Consider the following 22,984-nt stretch of genomic DNA (forward strand, 5'->3'; position numbering starts at 1 on the left):
CACTCACGAAACGTAAATTATTATAAACCGTTCAGAAGAAAGCACGTCAAAGAGAAACCCACAACCAAATACAGCAATTCAACAACAGAATCAAGACACAAAAAGAAGCAACGTGAAACAACAGAAAGGCAATCCGAAGGGACAAGGAGACAGTAAGAAAGGTCCGTGTTTGGGGGAAGGGATAGGGAAGCCCCCGAAACCAAACATGACAATCTGTCTCGGCTTTTCTCTCCTCTATGCAGCTGAGGAATCCCGACATCTTGGAATGTTCCTCAAAATGCATCTGGTGATTATGCTGCATATTTATAGGCCACTTTTGCTGATGAGTTTCCCTATCTTCCTGGGGTGCCTAAACTCTGCACCAATGCCCTCCCCTGACCAGCATAAGTCTTACCGTGCTGCGACCACAGGTGACTTCTTCCCGGGATCTAAAGGAGGCCCGGTGGGTTCCTCCCCCAGTGAACGTGTATCCTTATTCAGCTGCTGTAACCGGGAACTGAGCTCACTGATCACAGTTGGTTTGTCATCATCAGCCCCGTGGACGGGCCTGCTCTCCATGGGGTCCCCCCATAGCTTGGACCTTCTCTGAAAGAGGTAGCGTGGCCGACCAACACTGGCGGAAGCCAGAGTAGCCGCATGTTGCTGGGAGATGAGCTCACTGTCTGAAGACTGCTTCAAAAGTGGGTCCCTGAAAGTAACCGGCCCCTTGCTGAGCTGGGACTTGAGTTTTGGCTTTGGAGGCACTGGTGGCTTCTCGAGTATAAAAGTTTGTCCATCCGCAAAGGAAGTGTACGTGTCAGTAGGCTCCCCGCTCTCAGAGGACAATGTAGACATACTGGAGACCGTAGAGATGGTGCTTGTGGTCTCCAGGTGATGGTCACTAGAACTTCTGGTGTCCACCTCTTCTACTCCTGAGTCTGCAGCAGACTCGGGGGCTGCGGGGGCATCAGAGGGCTTCCCTGAGGGTGTTCCACCAGTGGTAGAAGGTGCTACTGCTGCCGCTGGTATGGATGGCGTGCTAGGCTTAGCCAGTTGGCTGATTGGTGTGCCCGGGGTGGTGACGAGTACCCCGTTTGCAAACTCATCTGGTGGAGGCACCAGCCCGATCTTGGCCAGCTCCTCTCTGGTCTCTTCATCACTTGAGGACAGCTGAGCTGGCGGGAGCGTGACTGTGTAGGGCTCCACTTCCTCCTCTGAACTCCCTTGTCCGAGTGTCTTGTCAGATGCTGGACTAACCGGAGACTTTCCCACAGGGCTGGGCTCAGTCTCCGCTTTGGGCAGCTCTGCCGGCTCCGTGCTTTCTTCAGGAACATCTGGCTTCTCCTCTTTCATCTCGAGTCCTAGTTCCTCTTGGCCATTACTTGTTGCATGGACCATGATGAGGCCGGCTGTCTTCTGCTGCGATGTGTCCACTATGCTAATGATCAGAGATTTCTTGTCTTCTGTCTTTTTCTCTTCTTTCCCAGGAGTTTCCGCTCGGGTCTCAGTCTCTTTTCTCAGGGTTGTTGGAGTCCCCCAGTGGCTTTTCGTTGGGGCCAAAGTCCCAGGACCTGCTCCAGCTGCCCCTTTGGCTCCAGGCGAATAGACAGGTGACACTAAGCCCTCTAGATCCCCCCTTTCTGGTTCTTTGGTTTGGATATCCACAAACAGGGGCGCTGCTCTGTCGGAGTCTGGGCTGTGGATGGGGGTGGGCGACCTGGAGGGGACTTGAGAGGACAGGGCCCGCTCCCTTGCGGCCAGCGCCAGCGCCAGTGGTGAGTTTGGATCCAGGGGCTTGCCCGTGAGGGGGTGGATGAAGGTGGAGGACGAGCTGCTAATTAATGGCTTTAAAGCTGAGACAGGCGAAGGCAGCAGCACGTCTCGGCTGCCCAGCAGCCGCTCATCGATAGAGCGGGACTGCTGCAGCGACGGTATGTCGATGCTGGGGGGGCTTCCCTCGATAGCCCCGACCGAGAGGAAGACAGTGGATTTCCGCCGCTCGTCCAGGCGCCGCTCTCGGTCCTTCATGACGCCCGCGATGGCCGTGGCGAAGGGGATGCTGGAGGGCTCGACCTGAGCAAGGCCCGCGTGGTGGGAATACTCGAGGCCGCTCATGCGATGGCTCCGGCGGGTGGGAGAGGGCTCCCGTGTGAAGCCTCCGGTGATGGACAAAGCGGCTCGTTCCTGAGCATCCTCCACTTGCAGCTGCTTCACTAGCGGGCTCTTCTTCCTCTGGGGCTTGGTGGGAGCAAAGAGGCTGACATTGAACTGGCCCATGTTGGCGTACGGGTTGTCAATCACGCGCCCCTTCCGTTTCAGCTTCTCCGGGGGGGTGGCGGAAGGGCCCGGCCGGGGGATCTCCGTTGGCTCGACAGGAAGATGAGAGGAGTCCTGCAGGATTATCATGGACCGGGCTCTCTTCTGCCTTTCGGGATACGGGACAGAAGGCCTGGCCTGGTCATACAGCTCAGCTGCACTGATAACCTGGGGGAGACCATGGAGCTTGGCCTCCAGGCCTGGCTTAAAGCTCGACCGGATGGTGTCATAAACTCTTCCTGGAGGTGGAGGTGGGGAGAAGGACGGGGGAGGGCCTGTGTCAAAATAATATGGAGATGGAGGAGGGGGCGGAGCCGTCTGAGGTGGGGGTGGGATTCCGTGCCCTTCCCTGACGGTGTCTTGCATGGACGTGCTCCGAGGAAATTTCCCATCCATCAAAGAAGCAGCGAGTTTCTCATCTTCCCCTGGAAAATGAGAAGAACAGCAGCGTGAGAATCCCAGTGCGAAGGGAGAGGGGCCCTGCCGAGAACTCAGTCTGCCTGGGCACTGCAAGGTGACGGTTGGGCCCCTGGGGACGTTTCCACCTCCCACTGAATTTCAACTTTCCAAGCACCGCTCCTCCTCCTCGTGCTGCACGACTCGCCAGCGGCACTGCGGCTTGCGCCCTGGTCGGACGAGACAGGTGTGAGCGAGCACCGGGCAGCTCTCAAGCCACATGCAGAGATGCTGTAATTAGTCCTCAGCTCCCAGTGTGCATGGGAGGTTCGCTGGGGCAGAGGAGGGGCGTGGCCTGCTGGAACGTACACCTCTCCTTAGCGGCTGGCTGCTGCACTTCCTGTCCGCCCTCTCCCCCGGGAGGCAATTACACAGATGTGCTAGAGGGAATCTCAGCTCTGCGCTGGCCAGCCGGTGCCGCCCCAGGGAGAAAGGCCTCTCTCCGCGACCCTGGGAATGCAGCAGGACTGTAGTCAGGCCAGGGTACCGCTCACTGGCAGGGCACCAGCCCGGGGCTGGCCGAGGTGGTCTTGGGGACAATAAGGGTGTGTCTAGACTACATGGCTCCGTCGATGGAGCCATGTAAATTACTTTATTCGGCATAGTCAAAGAAGTGGGGATTTAAATAATTAAAATAAACATGGCCGCCGCACCGTGCCGACGATCAGCTGATCCGGCCCAGCGCGGCAGTCTAGATGCGGATCTGTTGGCTGGGAAAGCCTTTGCCAACCGATCCTGTAAACCTCGTTTCATGAGGCATAAGGGAGCGGTCGACAAAGCTCCCCAGCTGACAGATCCGCGTCTAGACTGCCGCGCTGGGCCGGATCAGCTGATCGTCTGCCTGTGAATCTGGCCCCTCCTCCCCCAACCTGCCTTACCCCCTACTCCTCACTCGCCATCCCTGGCTCTGAGCCTCGCCATGGGAGCCACGCGCGAGTGAGCCGTGGGCAGGAGGGAGGCGCCACGGCACCTGTTCCCGTCGCACCTGTTTCTTGTCCCATTCGTCATGTCCCCCACACCCCGTCTGCGGTCCTACGGCCGCTATGCCCGGCGCTGGCAGGCACCCCACGGCACCTCAGTGACTCCAAAGGCGAGGGAGCTCCTGAGGGGCACCCCAGCACTAGTACAGCCCTGCCCATTCCCGTCTCATTCCTTTGCACTCTAACCGCCTCTTTCTGCGCTTTTTCGTTGCGAGCCCTGCCCCCCTCCACGGCCTGTTCCTGCAGCTCTCTGCCCTCCTCGCGCCAGGCGCTGTGGGAAGCAAGTCTGCGCCACGCAGCTCCTTCTGAGCTGCAGTGGGATGGTCACTGACTGAGGCCAGGTGGTGCTTTGCACCAGGGGTTTTCTGGCTCCCAGCGGCCCATGGCCTGGCCCTGTCTCAGCCCATCTCCAGCCATCCACCTTCTCCCATGTCTCCCACAACTGGCGTTTCTCTGTCACTGTGAACCAGTTCGGGCCAGCGCTCTGGGAGCCTCCACCTCTGGGGATGATCATGCAGGATGGTCCCCACCTCCTTTAAGTCTGCAACCACAAGGGCCTTCGGCTCTGAAGAGGAGCTTTGTGCAGCCTGGAACTGTCTCTGTGTCCCCAGAAGCTGGGCTGGTAAAAAGCTTTACCTCACCCCGGGGCGCTTGCAGCACTGGGGCATCTTGTTTTAACTCCCCCAAACCTTCATCTTGCCAGGCATCGCAGGTGGCGTCCGGAGCGCCGGGCGGCACTGGCGGAGCAGGGGTTGTGACTGTGCCCAGGAATCTCTGCAAGAGCGGAGTCTTCGGGTGGTACCGCTGACGTTACCCTTCCGGGCCTGCCAGTGGCTGTCAGCCCAGAGGCTCTGGATGCAGCCCCATGCTCTGAGTGTCCCTGGCCGCTGACTGCCAGATGCTGGGACCGCACCGCACAAGGGAGGGATCACCCGACGCCTACCTGTTCGGTTCCTCCCCTGGGTGCCACGGAGGGCAGACAGGACCCCGGACTGGTTGGACCTTTGCTCCGACTCCGCTGGCTCAGGTGTATGTTTCTCTCCACATTGTCATTGGCACAAAGCAGGGCCGGGCAGTTTCTCAGGGGCATGCTGATTTTTGTACCTAAATCAGCCAATCAGCAAGTGCGTCCATCCCGCCCCGCCCCGTCCAGAGCTGAGGCATGACACCTTCCTGTCCTCGGGCAGGGAAGCACCCGGAAAGGAAGCGGTGGGAAGATCCACCTACCAACAGGAGCGCTGATGACACAGAGTCTGGCACCTCCTTTAAGTCCCGCCAGTCCCACTTCTCGGCCTGCACTCTTGCCTGCTGTGGCCTCCTCTCCTCTGGCTGATCCAGTCTCTGGCATCTGTCAGGCCCTGGCTTGCTTAGTCCGGTATGGGGCTCGTGCTCTTAATCCCGCCGGCTGCTGCCAGTATTTGCTTCCAATATCTTATTTCCATCCTTTCACGTTCAGCCTGTACGTCCTCTCAGGGCTAATGGTGCTTTTAACATGTGGGTCTGGTGGCTCTTGAGACTCGACATTAACATAATATCAATGATTTCCTTATCGCATCCCAGCCCATGACACACCTCAACAAAGATCTAGATAACTGTTGCACCCTGTCTGCAGACATCTGATCACTGGGATTTTCACACCGCTTCGCAGCCTGTCTCCGGGGGACCGTGTGAAACCGGCTCGTATATACACAGTCCCCCCGAGGCATTGCTGTGTGGGGTTATTTCATGTCTATGAAATGAAGTAAAAATCTTAAATGAGCCAAAATGTTTCCTAGAATCTCTATGGGTAGTAATTCCATGCTCCAACAATAAGAACAGAGCAGTAGGGATATATTATCGACCACCTGATCAGGACAGTGATAGTGGCTATGAAATGCTAAGGGAGATTAGAGAGGCTATAAAATAAAGAACTCAGTAATAGTGGGGGGTTCAAGTATCCCCATGTTGACTGGGCACACGTCACCTCCGGACGGGATGCAGAGACAACATTTCTTGATACCGGAAATGACTGCTTCTGGGAGTAGCTAGTTCTGGAACCCACAAGGGGAGAGGCAATTCTCGATTTAGTCCTCAGTGGAGCACAGGGTCTGGTTCAAGAGGTAACTATAACTGGACCGCTTGGGAATAGTGACCATAATGTAAAAAAATTTAGCATTTCTGTAGTGGGAAAAACCCCTCAGCAGCCCAACACTGGCATTTCATTTCAGAAAGGGGAGCTACGCAAAAATGAGGAAGTTAGTTAAACAGAAATGAAAAGGTAAATTTACAAAAGTAAACTCTCTGCAAGTTGCATGGAAACACCATAATAGAGGCCCAACTTACATGTCTACCCCAAAATAAAAAACACAGGAAGAGAATAAAAAAAAAGCCACCAGGGCTAACAAGCAGGTAAAAGAAGCAGTGAGAGATAACAAGACATCTTTTAAAAAGTGGAAGTCAAATCCTAGCGAGGAAACTAGAAAGGAGCATAAACGCTGTCAAATTAAGTGTAAAAATATAATAAGAAAAGCCACAAAGGAGTTTGAAGAACCACTAGCCAAAAACTCAAAAAGTAACAGCAAAATGTTTTAAAGTCCATCAGAAGCAGGAAGCCGGCGACACAACCAGTGGGGCCCTTGGACAATGGAGATGCTAAAGGAGCCCTGAAGGATGATAAAGTCGTAGTGGAGAAGCTAAGTGAATTCTTTGGTTCAGTCTTCACAGCTGAGGATATTGGGGAGATCCCCAAATCTGAGCCATTCTTTTTAGGTGGCAAATCTGAGGAATTGTCCTAAACTGGGGTGTCATTAGAGGAGGTTTTGGAACAAACTGATAAACTAGCAGTGACAAGTCACTGGGACCAGATGGCATCACCCAAAAGTTCTGAAGGAACTCAAATGTGAAATAGAGGAACTATTAACTGTGGTTTGTAACCTTTCCTTTAAATCGGCTTCCGTACCTAATAAATGGAAGGTAGCTAACGTGACACCAATATTTAAAAGGGCTCTAGAGGCGATCCTGGCAATTACAGACCAGTAAGTCTAATGTCAGTACCGGGCAAATTAGTTGAAATGATAGTAAAGAATAAAACGGTCAGACATGTGGATGAACATAATTTGCTGGGGGGAAGGGATGGTGTAGACGGAGCTTGATCCTGCCTTGAGGGCGGGGGGCTGGACTCGATGACCTCTCGAGGTCCCTTCCAGTCCTATGATTCTATGATTCTATGATTCTAAGTCAACATGGTTTCTGTAAAGGGAAATCCTGCCTCACTAATCTGCTAGGCTGCGTCTAGACTGGCAGGATTTTCCGGAAATGCTTTTAACGGAAAAGTTTTCTGTTAAAAGCATTTTCGGAAAAGCGCGTCTAGATTGGCCCGGACAAAAGCACTTTTTGCGGAAAAGCGTCCGTGTCAATCTAGACGCTTTTCCGCAAAAAAGCCCCGATCACCATTTTAGCCATCAGGGCTTTTTTGCGCAAAACAGTCCTGTGCTGTCTACACTGGCCCTCTTGCGCAAATGATTTGCACAAGAGGGCTTTTGCCCAAACAGGAGCAGCACAGTATTTCCGCAAGAAGCACTGATTTCTTACAGGAGATCGTCAGTGTTCTTGCGGAAATTCAAGCGGCCAGTGTAGACAGCTGGCAAGTTTTTCCGCAAAAGCAGCTGATTTTGCGGAAAAACTTGCCAGTCTAAACACAGCCCTAGAGTTCTTTGAGGGGGTCAACAAACATGTGGCCAAGGAAGATACAGTGTACTTAGAAAGCCTCTGACAATGTCCCTCACCAAAGGCTCTTAAGTAAAGCAAGTCCTCATGGGACAAGTAGGAATGATACCAAACCGCTCAAGATAGTTAAGACCAAAGCAGACTGTGAAGAGCTTCAAAAAGATCTCACCAAACTAAGTGATTGGGCAACAAAATGGCAAATGAAATGTAATGTGGATAAATGTTAAGTAATGCCCATTGGAAAGAATAATCGCAACGATACGTACAATATGATGGGGACTAATTTAGCTACAACTAGTCAGGAATGAGATCTTGGGAGTCATCGTGGCTAGTTCTCTGAAAACATCTGCGCTGTCACGTTACTGGATTTTGAGGGCAGCAGCCAGATCACTGCTGCACCCATGGGGGGATGTTGGTCCCAAAAATGGTATAAAACGGGGCCATGTGAGATGTTGAACAGAAGCTTACTGTCTGCTAATCCCGTGTACGCTGTACATATGATTGTATAAGGCCTGTGTGTGAAATTATAAGCATGTACAGGCAGTCCCCGAGTTATGCGGATTCGACTTATGTCGGATCCGTACTTACGAACGGGGCTTTTCTTGCCCTGGAGGACGTGGGCGGCGGGACCGCCCAGACGCGCCGACGTCCCGCTGCCCGCGTCCTCCGGGGCGAGAAAAGCTGCTCCGCGTCTCCCTGGTCTGCTGGAGGGGGGCCCCCCCAGCAGACCAGGGAGACGCGGAGCAAAGCCGCAGAGGACACAGGCGGGACCGCGGCGCATCTGGGCGTTCCCGCCGCTCGGGTCCTCCGAGGCTTTGCTCCACGTCTCCCTGGTTTGCTGAGGGGGGGCCCGGAGCAAAGCTGCGGAGGACCCAGGCAGTGGGACGCAGAGCAAAGCCACGGAGGACCCAGGCAGTGGGACCACGGCGCGTCTCGGTCCCGCCGCCCGCGTTTCCATGGTCTGCTGGGGGGGGTAGTTAGTGCGCCCCCCCCCCCAGCAGACCAGGCTTTTCTCGCGGACGCCTGTGGTAGAGCAGCTGGGGCGCTGCCGGTTGGTCCCGCAGCGCCGCTCCTTGGCGCTACTGGACCAACCCGGCAGCACCCCAGCTGCTCTGCCCCAGGCATCCTGATTCAGCCACTGCTGGTCAGTTTCAGCAGTGGCTGAATCAGGACGCCTGGGGCAGAGCAGCTGGGGTGCTGCTGGGTTGGTCCAGTAGCACCTAGGAGCGGCGCTACTGGACCAACCCAGCAGCACCCCAGCTGCTCTGCCCCAGGCATCCCCAAGTCAGCCTCTGCTGAAACTGACCAGCGGCTCTGCCCCAGGCTTCCTGGAATTAGCCGCTGATCAGTTTCAGCAGCAGCTGACTTGGGGACACCTGGGGTAGAGCACCTGGGGTGCTGCCGGGTTGGTCCCCGCAGCTACCTTGGCGCTGCGGGGACCTACCTGGCAGCGCCCCAGCTGCTCTGTCCCAGGCCTCCAGATTCAGCAGCTGTTGAAACTGATCAGCAGCTGATTCCAGGAAGCCCGGGGCAGAGAAACTCTGCCTCGGGCTTCCTGTAGTTAGCCGCTGGTCAATTTCAGCAGCGGCTGAATCTCGACACCAGTTCGACTTAAGTAAGTACAAACCTACAGTCTCTATCTTGTACGTAACCCGGGGACTGCCTGTACTTTGTATGGATACTGAATATTTCCCTGCATGTGGTAGAGCAGTGGGCAGAGCCCAGCCTATGGACATGCTAATTAGCGAGGCCCTGTGGGACAATGGTTCTCAATGGGCCAAGGACACACCTCGGGAATGGTGACCAACACCTGAGGGCTGCCAGCAGGGAACAGGGATAGGCCGCTGGCCAGGTGACCTGCTGCAGCCAAGAAGAGATCAGGAAGGAGGGATAAATAGGCCATGTGGGGGACTCCATCTTGGTTCTCAGTTCAGCACTTCATCCCAGAGGCAGCAGTGCAGGGATGGAAGAGCCGGAAAGACCTGTGAACCCATCCTGATGTTAGGATGCACAACAAGGACTTTTAAGCAGCAGCTGTAACATCTCTGCTAGAGCCTTCACCGAGAACTGGGAGATTCGGTGCATGTAATGTACTATCCTTTAGCAAACTCACTCTCAGGCTTTTCTTTATTGTAATAATAAACCTTTAGATGTTAGATTCTAAAGGATTGGCCCAGCGTGATTTGTGGGTAAGGTCCGGAGGGTACATTGACCAGGGATCTGTGGCTGGTTAATTGGAACCGGACAGAACTTGTTCGGGGTAGGTGGGATTGGGTGCTAGGACCCCCCACCTGTGCATGAGGCCCAGGGCCAGCTGGGGCACGGATATTGCTGGGGTGTGGGAGGGTTTTGCTCGTGAGGCTTCAGGCAGGCAGCTGAAGCGCTCTGCGGGACTGGTTTGTGGCCTGTTTGGAAAGGTCACCAATCTGGGGGCTGTAAGGAGCCCCAGATTTGAGCAATTCGCCCTGAGTGGACGCCCTCAGCTGTGCCCAGACACGGCCCGGTCCATCACAGCAGTGTGCAGCAGCAGTCAAAAAAGCAAACAGGATGTTAGGAATCATTAAAAAAGGCTAGAGAATAAGACTGAAAATATCTTCTTGCCTCTATATAAAACCATGGGACACCCACATCTTGAATGCTGTGTACAAATGTGGTCACCTCATCTCAAAAAAGAGATACTGGCATTGGAAAAAGTTCAGAAAAGGGCAACAAATCGATGAGGGATTTGGAACAGGTCCCATATGAAGCGAGATTAAAAAGACTAGGGCTTTTCAGCTTAGAAAAGAGGAGACCAAGGGGGGGATGGGTTAGAGGTCGATAATATCATGAGTGGTGTGGAGAAAGTGAATAAGGAAAAGTGATTTACTTGTTCCCACAATATAAGAACTAGGGGCCATCAAATGAAACTAATGGGTAGCAGGTTTAAAAAGGAAGTTTTTCTTCACTCAGCGCACAGTCAGCTGTGGAACTCCTCGCCGGAGGAGGTGGTGAAGGCTAGAACTTTAACAGGGTTCAAAAAGAGCTGAATAGATTCATGGAGGTTAGGTCCATCAATGTCTATGAGCCAGGCTGGGTAGGGACGGTGTCCCTAGCCTCTGTGTGTCTGGAGGTGGGTGACAGGGGAGGGATCATATGATGATTCCCTGTTGTGATCCCTCCCTCCGGGGCACCCGGCATTGGCCACGGGGGCAGACAGGACCCTGGGCCGGATGGACCGTTGGTCTGACCCCGTCTGGCCACTCTGATGTTCTCATGAAACAAACTCTGATTTCCATGTTACTGTTGCGCAGTCACAAGTAGCTCTGGAACTCTTTGTGACTGTTGCACTCAGCTCCACGACTGACTTGCAAGTTCCCTGTTTAGTCATTTCCTTCCAGTGCTGGGCAAGCCAAGCAGTTGTAGACTCTTGCCTGGTAAAGCTTTCATGGAAGCCAACTGAGACTTCTCTTTGCTGCTTCTCCTTCGCCCTCAGTCACCAGTTACCAGCGTCGCCTTGTCCCTCGGCGGCACGCTCACGAGCTTCTTTGGGATTTCGTTGCAGTTTGGGGCCTGGAGAACCAGAGTTCGCTTCTTGCGATAGCCTGGCTGTGACCCACAATGACTCAGTCTCCAAGCGGGCCACTCTCGTTGCTCCAATTCACAGGCCACGCGGGTCGGAAACACAACGACCGATGGTCTCGCTGCGGAGCTGGTTCCTGGGAAAGAGGAGCCCCCCCGGCGGTACCCGGGACTCAGCGGGACGGTCCGGCCAGCCGTCTGCACGTGAGTTCCTGCCTCCACCAGGCTGCCCTGTAGCGTCTCCCGGCCGGTGGGGCGGCCACGCTGCGCGCCAGGCAGGATCACCCCCGACTTCTTTGCTGTGTAGCTGGTCTCCATGGGACGCCGGGAGCGCTGCGAACCCACGCTTCGCCGGCCACCAGCCTCCCTTCTCGGCCGAGGTTCCGCAGACTCACTGGGTCCCACTGCTGCCACCACGCTTGCTGTCAGCAGCTTGCAAGCAGAGATGTAACACGGAGAGCGGGCGACAGGCCGACCTTCCTCCATCCCTAGGCAGGGATGCAGGCTAATCCCCCTGGACCGTGGCAGGGATCGACCCCTATTCTCCTCCCTCTTTCCTGCCCCCTTCCCCTTCAAGCTCTCTCTTATCAAACAGCCCCTCCCCCACTCCAAACCCAGCTGCTCCCAGGTCCCTGAAACGGCGCTTTGAGCACAGAAATGAAACAAGCATCTTCATAATTACACAGGAAGCGTCCGGAGCAGACCTGGCCCTGGCCCGCCGCCCCCGGCTCACGCAGCGCCCGAGTCGCCCCCCGCCGGAGCCGGGCTCTGTCTGCATTGTGGGCCAGGGTGAGTGTGGGGCCCAGGTGCCAGTACACAGCGAACCCGGGAGAGCCCCTCCAGCGCTCGGGAGGCCCCGGAGTCACCCGGTCTCGGCCACAAAGGCAGCCTCAGGTGGCCAACGCGCCGCAGGGCCCACGCCTGAGGGCACCAGGCGCAGCAGGGCTCTGGTGTCAGGCCGGCTCCCCGAGAGCAGCGCATCCCCCGTGTTCTTACCTACGGATTTTGTGCGGGGGATTCCTTTGCGCAGGGACACGTGGGGCTTCTCGGCCCCCGGGGGAACTCCCGAGTGAGCTGCCATTCCCTGGCGTTCGAACAGCGACTAGGAGAGAAAGAGACGAGCGTCGCTCCGGCTCCCCGAACGCCCCGCGGGGGCGCCAGCCTGCAGCGCTGGGGGACTGCCCTGCACGACAGCTGGGGACCGCCGGGCACTGGCTACCAGGACAGTGTCGGCAGACGCGGGCCCCCTGGGGCCAACACCAAGGCCTCGCTGACTTGGCCGGGAGCAGGCGGCAGCCCCTGGAGGGGAAGGGATCAACCCCACGTGCAGCGTCACAGCAAATGTACCGAGCGCGCCTCCGCCACGGGGCCTCCCTTCCCCCACCCCAGAGCTCCACCCCGACCCTGCTCCTGGGCCCACCGCAGAGCCCCTGGCCTCCAGCTCCCCCTCCCCGTTCACTGCTCCCTCCCGCGAGCTACGGCAGCCCCCGCCTGGCCCTGCCCGGCAGGGAAGCTCTGCACACGGCGCCACGGCCGCTCACCGCCCGGACACTGAGACCTTCTGCCTCAAACCGCCTCGGCCGCCACGCGCCCCCCTGCCTGTTCCTGCCACACCTCCCGGAGCCGCGTCCTCCCGCCTCCAGCGCCACGTCTCCTCCCCGTCCTCCCACAGCCCAGGGCCCTGACACGCCCGCAGGCCTCAGCGCTCGCTCCGGACTGACCTGAGCTCGGCCTTCCCCATCCCTGCACGGCCCCACCCTGCACCCCGCCACAGCCGGCACTGCCCACTGGCTTTCCCGACACCGCCGGCCACGCCGTCCCCTGCCGCCTCCCTGTTCTCCCCTCGCTCGCCCGTCCCCTGCCGCCTCCCTGTTCTCCCCTCGCTCGTCCGTCCCCCGTCCCCTCCCAGTTCTCCCCTTGCTCGTCCGTCCCCCGTCCCCTCCCTGCTCTCCCCTCGCTCGTCCGTCCCCCGTCCCCTCCCAGTTCTCCCCTCGCTCGTCCTTCCCCCGTCCCCTCCCTGCTCTCCCCTCGCTCGTCCGTCCCCCGTCCCCTCCCTGCTCTCCCCTCGCTCGTCCGTCCCCCGTCCCCTCCCTGCTCTCCCCTCGCTCGTCCGTCCCCCGTCCCCTCCCAGTTCTCCCCTCGCTCGTCCGTCCCCCGTCCCCTCCCTGCTCTCCCCTCGCTCGTCCGTCCCCCGTCCCCTCCCTGCTCTCCCCTCGCTCGTCCGTCCCCCGTCCCCTCCCTGCTCTCCCCTCGCTCGTCCGTCCCCCGTCCCCTCCCTGCTCTCCCCTCGCTCGTCCGTCCCCCGTCCCCTCCCTGCTCTCCCCTCGCTCGTCCGTCCCCCGTCCCCTCCCTGCTCTCCCCTCGCTCGTCCGTCCCCCGTCCCCTCCCTGCTCTCCCCTCGCTCGTCCCCTCCCTGCTCTCTCCTCGCTCGTCCGTCCCCCGTCCCCTCCCTGCTCTCCCCTCGCTCGTCCGTCCCCCGTCCCCTCCCTGCTCTCCCCTCGCTCGTCCGTCCCCCGTCCCCTCCCTGCTCTCCCCTCGCTCGTCCGTCCCCCGTCCCCTCCCTGCTCTCCCCTCGCTCGTCCGTCCCCCGTCCCCTCCCTGCTCTCCCCTCGCTCGTCCGTCCCCCGTCCCCTCCCTGCTCTCCCCTCGCTCGTCCGTCCCCCGTCCCCTCCCTGCTCACCCCTCGCTCGTCCGTCCCCCGTCCCCTCCCTGCTCTCCCCTCGCTCGTCCGTCCCCCGTCCCCTCCCTGCTCTCCCCTCGCTCGTCCGTCCCCCGTCCCCTCCCTGCTCTCCCCTCGCTCGTCCGTCCCCCGTCCCCTCCCTGCTCTCCCCTCGCTCGTCCGCCCTCCGTCCCCTCCCCGTTCTCCCCTCCACTGCCCCACTCCTGACCCCCCCCTGTGCTCCTCTGCCCCATAGCCCTGCCCCCTCCTCCACCCCCCCGCTACCTCCATGTTCTCCCCTCCTCTCCCCCATCCCACTGCCACCTCTCTAGTCCCGCCTCTCTACTCCAGGACCCATCCCTCTCTCCCAGCCCAGCTCTCCCGGCCCAGCTCTCTCGGAGTCCTCCCATCTCTATCTCATGCCCCACAGTGATCTCTGTGCCCTATTTCCCATCCCCTCTCTCCTGCCACTTCTCCGGCCTCCTTCCAGGCACTGTGCTCACCCACGTCCTCCCAGCCTCCCTGCTCTGCTCCCACATCCCCCGCTGGCTGGCGCTCCACAGCTCCGTCTGCCGTAGCAGGCTGTGTCCACACTGGCAGCTAGGACACAGGCCTCCCCTCCCGCGCCGGCCCAGCCGCTCGCCTGGCTCACACTGATCTCCGCGGGTGTGATGCGCCGGCTTGTGGGTCGCTGCTTCACAGTGGCTGCCCTGGAGTCCGCTTCCACAATGTCTGCTCTGAGCGAGGGCTCCGCCGCCGCTAGGATCTCGTCCAGTTTCTCTGGAAATCAGACAGAGCCAAGCCAGTTAGCGCGGCTGGGGTCGCACTCAGCCTCGGGGTGGGGTGAGGGGCGACTCTGCACCTGGGTCGGGCGAGACTGAGTTCGTGGCAGCTGCTGGTCAGGCTGCTCCTCTGCACTAAGTCCTGCAACCCTCATGAGCCCCCTCCCTGTTCTCCAAGCCGTTTGCCCCCATTGCTCGCAGGCCGGGCTCATCCTGCCCCACGGGCCCCCAGCCCTTCCAAGGCCAAGCGCACGCGGCGCCAGGCAGCACGCCGGGCCGCTCTGGGAAGCGCCAAGGGGCGGGCACCCCTGAGCTGCGAGGACGTTCGTTAGATCGTACACGAGTGACGGGCCAGGCGGCGCGGCCAGCAGGGACTGTCTAGCTCCGTCCTGCCTGGCTGCTGCGTGTGGGTCTGGCTGCTCCCCCCAAGGCAGGGGAGCCCAGCTGCAGCACTTGGTAACCTGCAGCCTTTTGAAGGCCAGGGCTGCAGGGCCTAGGCAGACAGCACGGTGGCCGCCCGTGCTCATCCACTGCAGGTGTGCGCACCACGCGTGACGGTGCCGGAAGGTTTGCCCTCAGTGGGTCCGCAGGGGACCGGCTCTGGGCCCCTCTGGTGTGATTCGCTAAGCACCAGCCTAAGGGACACCACCGGCTCCCTCCCCCTGAGTTCTGCCTTGCTGGGATGTGGGCGGGGGCTTGGCGGTGGGTCGCAGGAGCACGTCTCGGAGAAAGGGACCGTCTCGTCTCTTCGAGCGCCGGTCGGTTGCAGAGGAACCCCACGCTGCAACATGGGGAGAGGGGAGCACGTCGCCGCGGCGCCCGACAGCTCTGCTGACTCCAGACTCACCTTGGGCTTGCTGGCCGATGCTGCAGTGCGCATGGAGGGACGCACCAGAGGCCATGCTGTGGCTCTGCAGGGCGCCTGCGCCCGAGTGGAGACAGCCCCCGCTCTCCGTGCCAGCCCACAACAGGAAGGGAGGCAGGTGGTGAGCCAATCGGAGACCCTCTGCGAGGCCCCTCCTCCGGTCAGCTGTGGCGCTGAGCCGCAGGGTCAGTCCGCACAAGGGCTTGGTGAGATCCATGTGGGAAGCTGGGGCACAGCTGGCATGCAGCATGTGCAGCCACCTCTGCTCTGGGGTCAAGTGCCGGGCAGAAGATGCCAGCTGCCAGGGGGGTGGGACCCCGCCATGGGCAGGGGGCTGACAGAGTTTGCAGAATGCTGCGCAGAGGCTGGAGGGACGGCTTTCCTGTCCCAGACGGCTCTCTGAGGCACCCGCTGCCAGGAACACGGGAAAGGGAACAAGAAGCCATCGGCTCAAAGGGGACCAGGTTATGGTCCCACTGGGGAAATGGGGACCAGGCTGGTGGAAAGAGTCTTTGCAGGCCTCTCAGGAACCCAGCCGACATCTCATGTGAGAACAGCGATTTGCCCTGGAGGCGAGGGTGGAACGCAGCTAGGTCTCTTGGATGTGCCCTACGTCAGAGCGGCCACCCTGGGTCAGCGCAAAGGCCCATCCAGCCCAATGTCCTGTCTGCTCACAGTGGCCAGTGCCAGGTGCCCCAGAGGGAGTGAAGACAACAGGGAATCCTCACGTGATTCCTCCCCATCGCCCATTTCAGGCCTCTGACAAACCGAGACTAGGGGCACCCCAATCCGTCCTGGCTAATAAGTATTGATGGACCTCACCTCCTTGAATCTATCTAGTCCTTTTTTGAACTCTGTTAAAGTTCTGGTCTTTACAATGTCCTCTGGCAAGGAGTTCCACAAGTTGGCTGTGTGCTCATCAAGGAGAAGGCAAGACCTTGGTGCTTTAACTGAAGCTGGTTATCCAGGGTGGGGCTGCAGAGACAACTGGGCTGGGGACGTTCCACTCTAGGCCTGGTCAAAGAAATGCTTCCATTTTGCCAGGTAAGTTGCTTCGGCAGACCCTGCTGTACCTGACTAGCGCAGGCTTGTCCCCCCGGATTCAGCCAGGCAGCATCTATGCTGCGAGATGGGAGAGGAGCGGGTTGGGTGCAGGAGACAAGAAGCGGCCGGGTGGTGGAAGAGGAGCGGGTTGAGCGCAGGAGACGAGAGGCGGCCGGGTGGCTCGGAGATGGGAGAGGCACGGGGTGGGCGCAGGAGACGAGGTGGCCCGGCTTCGGGGAGGTGGGAGAGGCGCAGGTTGAGTGCAGGAGACGAGAGGTGGCTGGGTGGATCAGAGGTGGGAGAGGAGCGGGATGGGGGCAGGAGATGAGAGGCAGGTTGGGCGGCTGGGAGAGGAGCGGGTTGGGCGCAGGAGATGAGGGGCGGCCTGGCAGCAGGGAGGTGGGAGAGGCGCAGGTTAGGCGCAGGAGATGAGAGGCGGCCAGGCGGATCGGAGGTGGGAGAGGCGCAGGTTAGGGGCAGGAGACGAGAGGCGGCCAGGCGGATCGGAGGTGGGAGAGGCGCAGGTTAGGCGCAGGAGATGAGAGGCGGCCAGGTGGATCGGAGGTGGGAGAGGCGCAGGTTAGGGGCAGGAGACGAGAGGCGGCCAGGCGGATCGGAGGTGGGAGAGGCGCAGGTTAGGGGCAGGAGGCGAGAGGCGGCTGGGCAGATTGGAGGTGGGAGAGGCGCAGGTTAGGGGCAGGAGACGAGAGGCAGACGGGTGGATCAGAGGTGGGAGAGGCACGGGGTGGGCACAGGAGACGAGGGGCGGCATGGCAGCAGGGAGGTGGGAGAGGTGCAGGTTAGGGGCAGGACACGAGAGGCGGCCAGGCAGATGGGAGGTGGGAGAGGCGCAGGTTAGGGGCAGGAGACGAGAGGCGGCTGGGCGGATCGGAGGTGGGAGAGGCACAGGGTGGGCACAGGAAACGAGAGGCGGACGGACGGATCGGAGGTGGGAGAGGCAGGGGGTGGGCACAGGAGACGAGAGGCGGCCGGGTGGATCAGAGGTGGGAGAGGAGCGGGATGAGGGCAGGAGACGAGAGGCGGCCGGGCGGCTGGGAGAGGAGCGGGTTGGGTGCAGGAGACGAGAGGCGGCTGGGTGGATCAGAGGTGGGAGAGGAGCGGGATGAGGGCAGGAGACGAGAGGCGGCCGGGCGGCTGGGGGAGGAGCGGGTTGGGCGCAGGAGACGAGAAGCGGCCGGGCGGCTGGGAGAGGAGCGGGATGGGCGCAGGAGGTGAGAGGCGGCCGGGTGGATCAGAGGTGGGAGAGGAGCGGGATGAGGGCAGGAGATGAGAGGCGGCCGGGCGGCTGGGAGAGGAGCGGGTTGGGCGCAGGAGACGAGAAGCGGCCGGGCGGCTGGGAGAGGAGCGGGATGGGCGCAGGAGGCGAGAGGCGGCCGGGTGGATCAGAGGTGGGAGAGGAGCGGGATGAGGGCAGGAGACGAGAGGCGGCCGGGCGGCTGGGGGAGGAGCGGGTTGGGTGCAGGAGACGAGAGGCGGCTGGGTGGATCAGAGGTGGGAGAGGAGCGGGATGAGGGCAGGAGACGAGAGGCGGCCGGGCGGCTGGGAGAGGAGCGGGTTGGGTGCAGGAGACGAGAAGCGGCCGGGCGGCTGGGAGAGGAGTGGGTTGGGCGCAGGAGGTGAGAGGCGGCCGGGTGGATCAGAGGTGGGAGAGGAGCGGGATGAGGGCAGGAGACGAGAGGCGGCCGGGCGGCTGGGAGAGGAGCGGGTTGGGTGCAGGAGGCGAGAGGCGGCTGGGTGGATCAGAGGTGGGAGAGGAGCGGGATGAGGGCAGGAGATGAGAGGCGGCCGGGCGGCTGGGAGAGGAGCGGGATGAGGGCAGGAGACGAGAGGCGGCCGGGCGGCTGGGAGAGGAGCGGGATGAGGGCAGGAGACGAGAGGCGGCCGGGCGGCTGGGAGAGGAGCGGGATGAGGGCAGGAGACGAGAGGCGGCCGGGCGGCTGGGAGAGGAGCGGGTTGGGTGCAGGAGGCGAGAGGCGGCTGGGTGGATCAGAGGTGGGAGAGGAGCGGGATGAGGGCAGGAGATGAGAGGCGGCCGGGCGGCTGGGAGAGGAGCGGGATGAGGGCAGGAGACGAGAGGCGGCCGGGCGGCTGGGAGAGGAGTGGGTTGGGCGCAGGAGACAAGAGGCGGCTGGGTGGATCAGAGGTGGGAGAGGAGCGGGATGAGGGCAGGAGACGAGAGGCGGCTGGGTGGATCAGAGGTGGGAGAGGAGCGGGATGAGGGCAGGAGACGAGAGGCGGCCGGGCGGCTGGGAGAGGAGCGGGTTGGGTGCAGGAGGCGAGAGGCGGCTGGGTGGATCAGAGGTGGGAGAGGAGCGGGATGAGGGCAGGAGATGAGAGGCGGCCGGGCGGCTGGGAGAGGAGCGGGATGAGGGCAGGAGACGAGAGGCGGCCGGGCGGCTGGGAGAGGAGTGGGTTGGGCGCAGGAGACAAGAGGCGGCTGGGTGGATCAGAGGTGGGAGAGGAGCGGGATGAGGGCAGGAGACGAGAGGCGGCTGGGTGGATCAGAGGTGGGAGAGGAGCGGGATGAGGGCAGGAGACGAGAGGCGGCCGGGCGGCTGGGAGAGGAGCGGGTTGGGTGCAGGAGGCGAGAGGCGGCTGGGTGGATCAGAGGTGGGAGAGGAGCGGGATGAGGGCAGGAGATGAGAGGCGGCCGGGCGGCTGGGAGAGGAGCGGGATGAGGGCAGGAGACGAGAGGCGGCCGGGCGGCTGGGAGAGGAGCGGGTTGGGCGCAGGAGACGAGAGGCGGCTGGGTGGATCAGAGGTGGGAGAGGAGCGGGTTGGGTGCAGGAGGCGAGAGGCGGCTGGGTGGATCAGAGGTGGGAGAGGAGCGGGATGAGGGCAGGAGATGAGAGGCGGCCAGGCGGCTGGGAGAGGAGCGGGTTGGGTGCAGGAGGCGAGAGGCGGCCGGGCGGCTGGGAGAGGAGTGGGTTGGGCGCAGGAGACGAGAGGCGGCTGGGTGGATCAGAGGTGGGAGAGGAGCGGGATGAGGGCAGGAGACGAGAGGCGGCTGGGTGGATCAGAGGTGGGAGAGGAGCGGGATGAGGGCAGGAGATGAGAGGCGGCTGGGTGGATCAGAGGTGGGAGAGGAGCGGGATGAGGGCAGGAGATGAGAGGCGGCCGGGCGGCTGGGAGAGGAGCGGGATGAGGGCAGGAGACGAGAGGCGGCCGGGCGGCTGGGAGAGGAGTGGGTTGGGCGCAGGAGACGAGAGGCGGCTGGGTGGATCAGAGGTGGGAGAGGAGCGGGATGAGGGCAGGAGATGAGAGGCGGCTGGGTGGATCAGAGGTGGGAGAGGAGCGGGATGAGGGCAGGAGATGAGAGGCGGCCGGGCGGCTGGGAGAGGAGCGGGATGAGGGCAGGAGACGAGAGGCGGCTGGGCGGCTGGGAGAGGAGTGGGTTGGGCGCAGGAGACGAGAGGCGGCTGGGTGGATCAGAGGTGGGAGAGGAGCGGGATGAGGGCAGGAGACGAGAGGCGGCCGGGTGGATCAGAGGTGGGAGAGGAGCGGGATGAGGGCAGGAGACGAGAGGCGGCCGGGTGGATCAGAGGTGGGAGAGGAGCGGGATGAGGGCAGGAGACGAGAGGCGGCCGGGCGGCTGGGAGAGGAGTGGGTTGGGCGCAGGAGACGAGAGGCGGCCGGGTGGATCAGAGGTGGGAGAGGAGCGGGATGAGGGCAGGAGACGAGAGGCGGCCGGGTGGATCAGAGGTGGGAGAGGAGCGGGATGAGGGCAGGAGACGAGAGGCGGCCGGGCGGCTGGGAGAGGAGCGGGATGAGGGCAGGAGACGAGAGGCGGCCGGGTGGATCAGAGGTGGGAGAGGAGCGGGATGAGGGCAGGAGACGAGAGGCGGCCGGGCGGCTGGGAGAGGAGCGGGTTGGGCGCAGGAGACGAGAGGCGGCCGGGCGGCTGGGAGAGGAGCAGGTTGGGCGCAGGAGACGAGAGACGGCCGGGCGGTTGCCAGGGAGCCGCGCAGCCCGGTTCACAAGCCTGCCGAAGCAGCGCTGGTGAGGCCATCCTGGGCGATAGGTACGGCCCCGCCTTGCCCCTCGACCTCCGCGAGGGTGTGGCTGACGAGTGGGCTCGGCGGGAAGGCAAGCATTGGGTCTTCTGAGCAAACCCAGAGCAAAGCGTCCCAGCGAGCCGTGGCCAAGGCCTTCGCATGTACAACACTGTGACGCTTTGTGTTGTCAGTCCCACTCGGGCAGCCCCCCGAAATGAAGGGACCACTTATGCTGAGAGGCCTGGGAAGGGGGGCGGATCTGAGGCCTCTCCGTGGATTGCACTAAAGGCCTCCCCCGAGGGCCGACTGCTGAGCTCCCCGGCCTGCTGGTGCAGGACGCTGACAGTGGGGGAAGACACCGCAAGCCAGGCGGCGGCTCAGCTCTCTGCCGTTGGCAATGCAAGCTCCTTCCACGCCCCTCAGCCCTGGGGCTGCGATTCACTGAGACGCGCCCCCCAACCCAGCCAGACACATCTGAAAGCAGGGAGACCTCTGGCTGCGGGCTCACATGGGCACAGCCGCCAACCCCAGAATCGCGCCAGGCCACCCCCGCAGGGGTGAGCAGTCAGAGGGGGCACGACGAGCGGGCAGGGAGCAGACGGACGCCAGCCACAGCCCGAGCTCTGCATGTCGGACAAGGTACAAGCCCGCGCCCAGGCTAGAAACCAGATCTCACGCTGCCTGAACCGGGCCCTGGCAGCAGTGGGAGCGGAGTGCGGCGCCGGTAAGCGCTCTCCTTGGGCCAGGATCCGCTGCAACGGGCCCAGAGCTTGGCCGGCGGCTTGCGGTCTCCACGCTGTGCCGAGCTGGGATCCAGGGAGGGCCCTCAAGGAGCCTGTCTCCACGGTCTGGGCAAGCTAGATCCCTGGCGGCCGCCGAAAGGCCTCGCACACGCACCACGGAGTGGGGGTCCAGCTGGGAACTGCAGGAGCCACCCGGGCCCAAGGAATTCTGACGTGGCAAGGGAGCAGCGCTCGGGGGGCAGCCACCCGGGCCCAGGGTATGTCTACACTACCCCGCTAGTTCGAACTAGGAGGGTAATGTAGGCATACCGCACTTGCAAATGAAGCCCAGGATTTGAATTTCCCGGGCTTCATTTGCATAAGCGGGGAGCCGCCATTTTTAAAACCCTGCTGGTTCGAACCCCGTGCAGCGTGGCTACACGGGGCTCGAACTAGGTAGTTCGGACTAGGAGGGTAGTGTAGACATACCCTCAGGGAATTGTGACGTGGCGAGGGAGCAGCGCTCGGGGGGCAACCTCCCGGGCCCAGGGAATTGTGACGTGGCGAGGGAGCAGAGCTCGGGGGCAGCCTCCTGGGCCCAGGGAATTGTGACGTGGCAAGGGAGCAGCGCTCGGGGGGCAGCCTCCCGGGCCCAGGGAATTGTGACGTGGCAAGGGAGCAGAGCTCGGGGGCAACCTCCCGGGCCCAGGGAATTGTGACGTGGCAAGGGAGCAGAGCTCGGGGGGCAGCCTCCCGGGCCCAGGGAATTGTGACGTGGCAAGGGAGCAGAGCTCGGGGGGCAGCCTCCCGGGCCCAGGGAATTGTGACGTGGCGAGGGAGCAGCGCTCGGGGGGCAGCCTCCCGGGCCCAGGGAATTGTGACGTGGCGAGGGAGCAGAGCTCGGGGGCAGCCTCCCGGGCCCAGGGACACCACATGGAACTTCAGCGTCTCGAGAACTGGCTGAGGCTCTGACGATCGCAGATCAACCATGGACCCCCCTTGTCTTTGGGGCCATACGTAGGGAGAGTAAAACCCTCTCCTGCTCCATGGCTCCGTCATGTTACTGGATTTTAAGGGGAGCAGAGAGATCACGGCTGTGCCCATGGGGGGGGTGCCCCAAAGTCTGTACACAGGGGCCATGTGAAGTGTCACATGAAAGCTTCTGTTCTACGACTCCGTGTGCTACCCGTGTGCGTGTGGGAGGTCTGTGGGGCTATGGACGGGGCTCGGGGCTGGTGCTGCGTGTTCTCTGCCTGAGAGAGCCATGGGCCTGGCCTGAGGAAGAACTGGCCAGTGACTGGCTGTGCTCACTAGCCCGGCTCCAGGGACAGTGGCTCTCTGAGAGGCCAATTCACACCCGAGGGATGCGTCTGGAAACCTGCAGACCAGCCAGGATCTAATGGCTGCTGGCAGGGGACACAGGGACGGGTCACTGGGCCATGTGACCCGCTCGGCTTGGGAGGCGCCAGGGCTGGATGGAAAGCGCCACGAGGCGGATTCCATCTTCCCTTCAATCCTGCTGCTGATCCCCGATGCAGCCTGGCGAGGGGCGGTGAGCGGGAAGGAGGCCGACCCCTCCGGACACAGGATGGGCACAGAGACTGCTAAGCCGGCAGTTTGTAACTTCTCTGCTAGAGCCTGCGCCCAGAGCTGGGGGCCTGGTGCGTGTGACGGAGTCGCCTTCACAGCCGCACTCTGCCCCTTTCCTTTCTCTTGCTAAGAAACCTTCAGATGGTGGATTCTGAAGGACGGGCCCAGCGTGATCGTGTGGGGAAGATCCAGAGCGTAAATTGACCGGAGGCCTGTGGCTGGTCCTTTGGGACCAGGAGAACCCGTTGGGGGTGGGTGAGATCAGGTTCTAGAACCCCTCACCTGTGTTAGGCCCGGGGCTGATGGTGGCAG

General features: G+C 61.5%; 1 protein-coding gene across 8 annotated transcripts in view; it reads right to left on the reverse strand.

Annotated features, from left to right (window-relative positions):
* Positions 1-22,984, reverse strand: part of SHANK3 (SH3 and multiple ankyrin repeat domains 3) — a 708,141-nt gene that overhangs the window by 32,556 nt on the left and 652,601 nt on the right. For all 8 annotated transcript variants that reach the window (XR_012898753.1, XR_012898754.1, XM_075914851.1 and 5 more), the window contains 3 exons: positions 14,306-14,433; positions 11,991-12,096; positions 395-2,720 (listed from right to left, as the gene is read on the reverse strand). Coding sequence is in view for 6 of the 8 variants with exons in the window: in XM_075914851.1 (XP_075770966.1) it covers positions 395-2,720; positions 11,991-12,096; positions 14,306-14,433 (2,560 nt within the window). In the remaining 2 variants the exon portion in view is untranslated. The remainder of the gene's footprint in view (positions 1-394; positions 2,721-11,990; positions 12,097-14,305; positions 14,434-22,984) is intronic.

The sequence above is a fragment of the Pelodiscus sinensis genome, unplaced genomic scaffold, assembly GCF_049634645.1.
Source record: "Pelodiscus sinensis isolate JC-2024 unplaced genomic scaffold, ASM4963464v1 ctg61, whole genome shotgun sequence".
Classification (NCBI taxonomy): domain Eukaryota; kingdom Metazoa; phylum Chordata; order Testudines; family Trionychidae; genus Pelodiscus; species Pelodiscus sinensis.